Genomic DNA, 9705 nt, shown 5'->3' with positions numbered 1-9705 from the left:
ATCACTTTCGCTAGCTAATATTTTGAAAATGTTAAGTAGTCTTCGCCGTAATTTGTCTACTCTACTACTAAAATCAAAACAGTAAAGTCAAATCAATCTGGAGGTGTTTTTCTGATTGTTTAGGAGCAGAAACGAGTGAAAGTAATCTCCGACCACTTAAGATTGAGTTTGAAATTTTAGCTTCCCCAGCCAAAAAAAAAAAAAAAAAAAATGCTGTTAATTCTTGATGATATTCACAAGTTACATTTGGAACTTTTAAAGACCATTGATGAAAAAAGTATGGTTTCTTTCTAACATTTAATTGCCTCTTTTAAGTCTTCGGCTTAAAGAGGTAATTCTTCCTCTTAAGTCGGCTTGATTCAATACCATAAACTGATAAATCATTAATTAATCTGGAATATATAATGGCCCTTGCATTTTCTTTCACAATGGCAGAAAATATAAATTGAAAAATTGTGCTTAAGCAATAAACGAGACAATTTTCAAGAGCAAAGTATAATTGAGTTTGTTATTGACTTAACATTTTATAATTTATTCTCAAAATTTTAAATGCAAAAATATTTATTTGATTTTTGAAAATATAGCGTCAAAAATATTATAAATTTGATCAAGCATAAATATTCAAGCAATTAGAAATTGTGTAGATCCCCACCTATAATTTAATGCTCACAGAGCAGCAATTATTTATTTATACAGGAGACATATTTTATAAATTATTTTACAGCTGAGGGATTTTTCAGAGGGCATCTCAGATATGGGGATGATGAACTTCAGGTATGATAGTTTGTTCTCAACATTCTGGTGGGTACAGAAATGATGTGCGTTTGGTTACCCTTGCCATTGGCATAGTATGCCTTTTATGGGAGGGATTGTACTATAGTCAATGATGCCCAAACATAGTTCCACCTATGCTTTCACAGTTTTCCAATCATTTAAAATATTCTATGTATTTTCAGGCGTGTCTGACTTGTCACTTTGAATTAAAATGGATAATTTTTGTGATAATTTGTATTTTTTTAAATTTGTAATTTACATCTTGAAATAACTATATGGCATGCTATATCTAGATTAATATTTTTACTGTGTTACTAAAAGCATAAATAACTTGTTGCTAATTATGGCATTTAATATATATTTATTAATTAATAAGGTGAAAGAACCAAAACTCCTCAAATGTAGCATCAGAACCAAATTGGCATTGCAACCCTAGACATAAAAAAAAATGCTGTGGTATCCACAACCTAAAGCGCTATTATCCACGATCAATGATGGTAGGCTATGGGTGAGATAAATTTGCTGGAGTGGATGAAGTTAGAGCTTGAGGAGAAAACATTGTTGGTTGTCTAGCATTGCAACCCTATGAACGTGCTTCTAACTTGTAAGGAGAAAACAAACATCTGTTTACATTGTTACACACTAATAAATATTTTGTTTGTTTTCACCAATAAATCATCAATCCTTTACTTTTAATAAGTACCCATTATTTTTGTTGAATTTATTATGAGTATTCATTATCTTATCATTAATTCTTTCTTAATATGAAATCAATATGAATTTTAATTAATTTATTAACTTAATTAGCAGTCTTAAATAAATAAAAGCAAACTTTCATTCATTTGGGATTTTTTAATTGTAAATATTAGTGCAAGTGAAGTTTTAATTTAAGATTTGCATGTCTCTTATTAATCAATTCCAACTTACCAAGTTCATGAGTAAAAGATTTTAAAAAAACATTTACCAACATGCAGTGTTTCCAAGCTGCCATCCTTCCATGTACTGACCATTCTTCATGCTGCTTAATGTTACATGAGAAATGGTCATTTTCCACTGTACTTGCAATTAATGTTTTACCTGTAGATATTGTATTTGCAAAGAACATTTTGCTTATTAAATATGAAAAACAAAGTTAAAAAGTAAGGGTTGTCAAAAACAGTTGAATGAATTTAACTTAATTTATCTGATAGACAGTATTACATAGTTTAAATTGAATTTGATTCATTATGTATTATTAGGTTAGCTTTATTTTATAGATTAATTAATTTAGAAAATAATATGTTAGCAGATTGTATCAGCACATTTATTCTTAAAGCACCATCAAAATGGTTTCTTTCTGCATCCTTTATTTGTAAATTAATCAAATGTTTTTAAACCAAATAATTTTTTCCATTTATTACTTTTAACTTAAGTATTTACTTTTATAATAATTCTTAAAAATAACACTATTCTAATTATCTATTATAAGGGATATAATCAAATTATATGCTAACAGTATTGATATATTCTTTTAACTTTTTTTTTTAATTTTCCAGTTGTGAGAGAATTTTGCCGTATATCTGTTGAACATCTTTTTAAAGGTAGTAACCCAAAGGTTTATCAAAGTGCTGCACGTAAGATATTGCATATTTTTCATTTTTTCCAAAAATCTGCTGTCCATAATTTTAGCATTTAAAAAAATGCATGATATACTGATATACTTTTGCAGAAAAAAAAAAAAAAAAAAAAGCTTTTTTTTTTCAACTGCATTTATGATTGCTCCATTAGTGTTGCAGTTTATCTGTGCTATTTTTGTACTAAAAGTAAAATAAGATCTCACACTAAAATAGTTTCTATTATATTCAATTATCAAACATAAAAAGTTGACAACTGCTTAGAGACCTTATAATGTGAAATATCTCGAAATTTTTGTGGTATTTTCAAGGTTATATAATTTTGTGTTCTTATTTAATTTATTATAGTTAGATGCTCAAATATATTTAGATAAAATCGGGTATTGTTCAAGCTTGGACTCTTTATTTTTAATGATTTTTTTTCCTTTGTTTCTCTCTCTCTCTTTTTCTCCCTTTGATTGGCTGATAAATTTCTGTCGGGAGGACTGCTAAATGTTATATGCTTTTAAAGAAAGTATTATTGGGTATTTTTTTATAATTTTGTTTTAAACAATAAAATTTTTAGATGTAGGATGTTAAAATGACTCTCATGAATTCAATGTTTTGCTATTTCTATTCATTGCAATATATGTTACTTAAAAAAGTAGTACTTACATAAAAATTAAATTAAGTTGAATTTTTAAAAAAATTCAAGATATTTGAAGTTTAGGCATTTAAAGAGGGAGCTCAAAAACTTACAATATCTAAGTATCCCTGTAGAACTTAATCCATTCCTGATTATAACCCTATCATCTAGGTAACTTTTTCTTCTCTCTTTTGAAGTCTAAAATAGGGAATTTCTGCAAACCATCTGTGCTTTTTTTATAATAAAGAATTGTAACAGAGTTTGCAGTGTCTTTAGCTTTTGAAAGGAAAGACAGAAAAAATCCAGAATCTTTTGAGACCAGAATTTTTTTTTTTTTTTTTCCAACTAATGAAAGCATCCTATCTTTTTACTGGCAAAAGGGATTGGAATCTTATAGCTTTCTCAATGGATTGAAATTAATAATATGTTTTATTTGTTTTGTATTATATAAGGCAGATAAATCAAGCATGTAGAGTTCAAGGCATCTTAAATGGGTATCTGAAAAAATTTTATAGCTTAAAAAACTATCATTGTAGCTCTGACTTGGAACAGGAATCTAATAGTATTGCCAATACATTAGGAGTAACCGATCTGTATTGAATCTAAGTATTTTGCAAAAACCACATGAAAAAAATACAATCTAAAATGCACCTAATTCCTTATAAAAAATATATAGTATGGCTGTAATCAAAGAATATTCATATTTTATGTAAAATCTAATAAACAATATTACTTTGTATTTTTTATGAAAATAAATTTAGATTTTTGTGTAACCATTCTTTTCTGTCTTTGAAAATATGGTCTGATTTATTAATCATGAATATTTTCTTTTTTTAGAGCGACTAAATGTGGAAACAGATATTGTTCAGAATGCTATTGCTGGTATCATACAGCTGTTGATTGAAGCCTCAAAGGCGATGGTATTTTTATTATTTATCTTTAAAAAGCATTACTTTTCTCCGCCTTTAATTTGATAATTATTTTATTTATTTATTTCATAAAAAAGAAATGAAAATATTAATAAAGTTACCTTGAGTTAATAAATTTCTTAGTTTTATTATAGTTGAAATTCTTCTTTTTAGGTCACTGAAATGGAATTCCGTGATTCCATCATTGTGCTAAGCTTCAATAGTGAAACTCAAGAGGAGCTTGTTAAATGCTATCTAGAAAATAACCAAAATATTAGATCACTCCTTTCTAGTTTAGAAATGTGTGTGCCTCATTATAAAAATCTTGAATGGAGACTTGATGTTCAAGTAAATAATTTTTATTATTATTATTATTACTATTATTGAATGCTTAAAAAAAATTAATTTTGTTTTAGAAATTTGAGTGGATTTATCCTTTTTTTTTTTTTTTTTTTTTAAAAAAAAAAGTTTAAAGTGTACATTATATTGTGTAGAGACATTTATTTTTAACTGTGCTCCAAAATTTAGTGAAAATGAAACATAGAATTGTTGCATGATTAGGATAATGCTTCTCAATATATATAGTAATTATTTCCCATGCTTTCAGCATTTACTTTATTTCACTGGAAAGTTCACTGAAGTTTTTTATTTCTCCTTCTCTTGTTCAAATCTCATCCACAACTTTCTGCAATAGAATCCACAACTTTAGCCAAAAGGAAAGATTCATAAGCGCTTCAATATTTCTGGCTATGAACTATTCCACTAGTTCATACTGACTTCCACTAGTTCATAAATGTTGTTGCTATCTGCTTGTAGCTCTAGATAGGCTAGAAACACAATTTCGTCAATTAAGATTTCACAGCTCCTTGGAGTTGTTTACAGCAATTATATATAGTCAAAGCTTCTTCCATGCAGTGAAAAACAGATTCTCTTCAAATAAGCATTCAACACAGACTCATAGCCAAAATGCAGATAACCAAAGCTCCTTCCATGCAGTAAAAAAAAAAAAAAAAAAAAAGATTTAAATAAGCATTTAGTACAGACTCATGGCCAAAATATAGACCAATCCTGCATGTCATTTCATGTTGTTTCCATGTCACTCATTCGGTAAAATGTTGCTCATTAAGAGAGTCATTTTTTTACATTTTATTTTGCCCATTTGCAAATTGTTTGCTAACGGAAAGTGCTTGTTAAGCATGGTATAATTATAAAGAGAAATAAAAAGTGCTTTGTTAAGAATGCAATAGACTATCATATAATGTGCTCCAACATTTTTTGAAAAATTGTGACTATTCTTGCAGGTGTAATAAATAAGCTTATATTATGCTTAAGATAAATGTAAAAATTTTATAATTTTTCCTATTTTTATTTAGAAAAGCATGCATACACTCTCTCGTTTTTTGTATATAGACATGAAGTTGATTGCTTATAAAAAGTAATATCCCATTATTCCTATGTGAAGTTATAAATTTGAACCCTATTTTAACTTACATGTAATTTTCTGACAATTTATGTCCTGTACAATGCACTTTCCAGTTACATAATTATTCCCCATGTTGCACTAGAACTACCTGAGCAGGAAAAGTAACTAATAGTATTTGTATTTCAATTTATTTAAAACTGCTCAATACTTACAATAATAACCTCTCCCCCCCCCACCCTCTCCTCTCTCTGTCTATTGCATGCAATAAAAATGTGTTTTGCCCTTTATTTGTTTCAATTGTTTAAAAAAAATCATTTATATTATTTTAAAAAGTATATGTTATATATATTTTTAACATATATTGTAATATTTTCATGTATTAATGATATTTACTTATTTTTATTATTTTCAAGTGAAGGGGATCACTTATGTTACAAAAATATTTATGTTTAAAAACTTTTTTGGGGGATTAAAGTATTTCCAATCAATTAAAAAATTGCCAGAATATATATATAATATAGAAATTTTATTTCTACTTAGATTGCTAGTCGATCTTTAAGACGTCCAATGGAACCATCAATGCTTTTAAAGTTGCAATTAGAAGAAGGAAAGGAATTAAAAAATATTATTCTGGAAGCAGATCCATCTAATATCATAAATATGACTAAAGTATTAGATCAAGCTCTTCAAGAAGCAAAATCGCAACACTTCCGAAGAGTAATGAGAAGTATAAAATAACTCTTAAATTGAATGATGAAGTTGTTAGTTACTAAAGAAGAATTGTATTATATTGTACATAAGCAAGTACATTTCTGTTTCTTCACTGTTATTACTGCATATTTTATATTATATATCATGAATCAATATTCTATTAATATTGTTTTCGGTAATTTCTATTATATTTACTTTTTTTTTAACTGTTGAATGAACTTTATATGATAGTGAATAATTACTGTAGATATTTTTGTAGTTGTACTTGAATAATGCTTTACACTTTTTTACAACATTTTGTTTTTCCTGAATTCATTAATTAATTGTGAATTATATTTTGTATGTATCACTGTATTTTAACTTTCTTAATGACATTAATTTTTAAAACAATATCATCAGTGAATAATAAAATCTTTTTGGAGAAGCTTTGCTTTTTAATTATATGCATTAGTTCTGTTTTCTCTTTTTTGAAGGAATCATTGTAGAAAATTAAAAATAAACTATACTTAATTTTAAAGTTAAGACCCCCTTTTATTCAGCAACTTTTCTGTTTATGTCAGTTGTTACTAATTAGTAAAATTTTTAAGAAGAAACTTTCATTTTTAGTATTAAAATGAATGAGTCAGTTATGTTTTGAAGAAAATATTACTTACTTTCATTGAAAGGGAAAAATTTTATCATATTATCTTGACAATTTATCATCTTAATTTTAAAGTTAAGATATTTTATTTATTTCAATTTTTAAAAACTAAAAAAGCAACTTTCTTTGAGAAGTCTTAAGAATTTTTGTAAGGATTGAAAAAAGGTTTTAAGAAAGGATTGAAGAGCTCATTGTGTCATTAAAGCAGATTTGGTTCATTGTTTATTCTAGATGCACTGTTTGGACTTAATTTGGCCCATTGTTTCTTCTAGATAAATCTATTTTAAAATACTAAAAAAAATATTTTAATAATTGCTAAAGTTGCATAAAAATATTTTCTATATAGTAATCTCATGCAAGCTAAAATTTGCTACTTGTTTTTAAAAAGGGAATGTAGTCAAGATCTTCCATGCATAGCCTTTTATAAAGTATATTGGTATGATAGATTTCATTTCAGAAGAAAATGTTTCCTACCAATCTTAAATATTTTTTCTCTGCGTAATTCCTTGTGAATTGAATTATTTAAAAGGGAAAAAACAGTCTGTATCATCTTTAATGAGACAATCAGTTTAAATCATACTTCAGTTAGTAAGACTGTGTAGTCGCAATTATTAATTAATTCCAAATAATTTATCGTAAATTATTTGGAATTAATTTATTTTTATCTTAAAGATAAATTAATTTCAAAAAATTTATCTTTAAGATAAATTAATAATTTATCCAAATAATTTTTATTAATTAATTCCAAATAATCATTCCACAGACATATTCAACAATAATTTATCTTATAATTTTTTACCAATAATTATTTTTATTATTATTATTGTTTGAAAGCTTGCATTTACTAAATATGTTGTTTGAATATGTTTGAGGAATTAATATTATTTCAAACAGTATAGCTCTCAAGGATGTAAAATTAGAGAAATAAGAAAAATTTATTTAAATTTTATACATCTTAAGTTAAGAAAATTAACTTATTAAACCTGTCATTAACATTTTCTGCAATAATGCTAATGCAAATTTTCTAGTTTTGCCTAACATTTACCTGCATAGGTATGTTTTCTCAGTATTATTTGCAAGTTATGGGAGTTAAATATATTTAACTTCCATAACTGCTTAAATTCAGATTTCATGTGTAACTTTCCAAAATTGATAAAATTTATATTTTTGTAGAGAATTTTACATGTTGATTATCAGTATCATTTACACTATAAAATATATACTCTCATTTTCTTCAGTTCCACTAAGTTGTGTCTATTTATTTGAAACCATATTTCGACTTTGATGTGTCTTTGGCTCCATCTAAAGAACCATACTGCCTTAATTCACTGACATATTCTATAGCATAGATTGAATTGCACTATGGAAGTCTACTTGATAAAGTTAGCTTCAAATAATAAGAGGTTTTATTTATTTATTGTTTTGCATTATACTGAATGTGCTTAGTTAAAATTGTACTTGCAAACTGGAAAATATTGTAAAAGAAGTAATAATAATTTGTATCCTATAAAGAAATTAGTTTTAAAAATTTCCCTAGTGAAAAAAAATAGCCTTGCGTATATCAGATTCTGAATTTTGATTTATGGAAATTCAGTATGAAATACCATGTGCATACACACAAATAATTCAACTTCAAAAATTCCCATATTTGTATGTTATTATTATCACACTACTATGAAATACTTTGTTGTTAACAATGTCATTACCTTTGAAAGACTGGAATTAAATTAATTGCAACAGAATTGAAAATCACAAGTATGGTTTCCATTCTCATGAATAGGAATGGAGGTCTGTTCCTATAGATATATGGAAATCTTTCCAATAGAGAGAAGAAACAAACACTGAAAGCACACACAAAAGTTAGGGCAAATATGTTGTTTCACACCTGCAAAGAAATTGTTTGTAAAATTCTACATTAATATTATTACAAATTCATTCCATTTCTAATTTTGATTCTGCTTGAATTGACATTTTTAATACATTTGCCATTGGAACGGTTTGGTCTTATAGATGAATGACACTTGTCTGTAACTGAAGCTATCAACTTATAAAATCTAGGGATTAGAAATTTTCAACAAATCTCTGTAAATTATTGAATGGACAGTTTTTTTGTTTATTTCCTAATTCAACTTTTTCGCTTTGGCAAACAATATGTTGCTGGTTCCATCACATATTTCGTTCACTTCATGTATTTATTGGAAATTATTGATTTCTTGATTCACAATAATTATTTTAATAGTGAGGATTGGTGAATGGTTTTTTAATAACTTGAAAACACATTCTTTTCTTTTGACATAAATTTTGTCTTTTTGTGGTTTATTGGCAACAGAAATGTAACAACAAATATGGACTGAAAATTTCTTGATAAACAAAGGGTACTTGATTATCCGTTTGAGGACAATTCAATATTAATACATACATCATATCCAAGAAAATATTAAAAGGTATAGCCAGCCTAAAGAGCTACACATACCATGAAATTCAGCTGAGAGCCGAGATGACACCCAACATAGTTCCATGATATTCAGGTTTGCTTCTGGTATAAAAAAAAATATTCTAGCATTAACAGTGAGACCATGTGGTTAACAGAATTCTTAACATTCATCACCTTAAATATATATCCTTGTTAGAAAAGTAAAGGTATCTTTGTAATTATTCTGGTAAAAAAAAAGTTTTTTTTTTTCAATAAAATTTTTCTGATAAAAATGGAATAGTGAAATTTTGAATAACCCAAAAAGAAATTGCAGGGGGGTGGTAAACATTTGTTATTGTTATTTCTTTGTTAAAACATTAATACAATGCATTCATATGATTAAATATATTGTATGAAGTGGTCATAAAAATTATATAATTTTATGCATAAACTAATAAATTAAAATCTACTTTGATATGAGCATGATCTTTGCTGTTTTTGCGAACTGAAAGTAAAATTTTTACATAAGAATCTTACTTAATCATAAAATGTTAGACAAAATGAAATTGTGATAATTTAAGATCAATGAAATAGCAGG

At 26.5% G+C, this 9705-nt stretch overlaps 1 protein-coding gene across 1 annotated transcript; it reads left to right on the top strand.

Annotated features, from left to right (window-relative positions):
- The first annotated feature begins 81 nt into the window (after positions 1-81).
- On the top strand, positions 82-6377 carry LOC129966652 (COMM domain-containing protein 2-like). Its single transcript, XM_056081156.1, has 5 exons — positions 82-277; positions 2310-2387; positions 3850-3932; positions 4095-4268; positions 5884-6377. The coding sequence occupies exons 1-5, from the start codon at positions 211-213 to the stop codon at positions 6079-6081; spliced, it is 600 nt and encodes a 199-aa protein (XP_055937131.1). The 5' UTR covers positions 82-210; the 3' UTR covers positions 6082-6377.
- The last annotated feature ends 3328 nt before the right edge of the window (positions 6378-9705 follow it).

Source organism: Argiope bruennichi, chromosome 1 (genome assembly GCF_947563725.1).
Source record: "Argiope bruennichi chromosome 1, qqArgBrue1.1, whole genome shotgun sequence".
NCBI classification, from domain to species: Eukaryota; Metazoa; Arthropoda; class Arachnida; order Araneae; family Araneidae; genus Argiope; species Argiope bruennichi.
The sequence above is the reverse complement of the archived record's forward strand: the minus strand, read 5'-3'. Positions and strand labels throughout refer to the sequence as shown.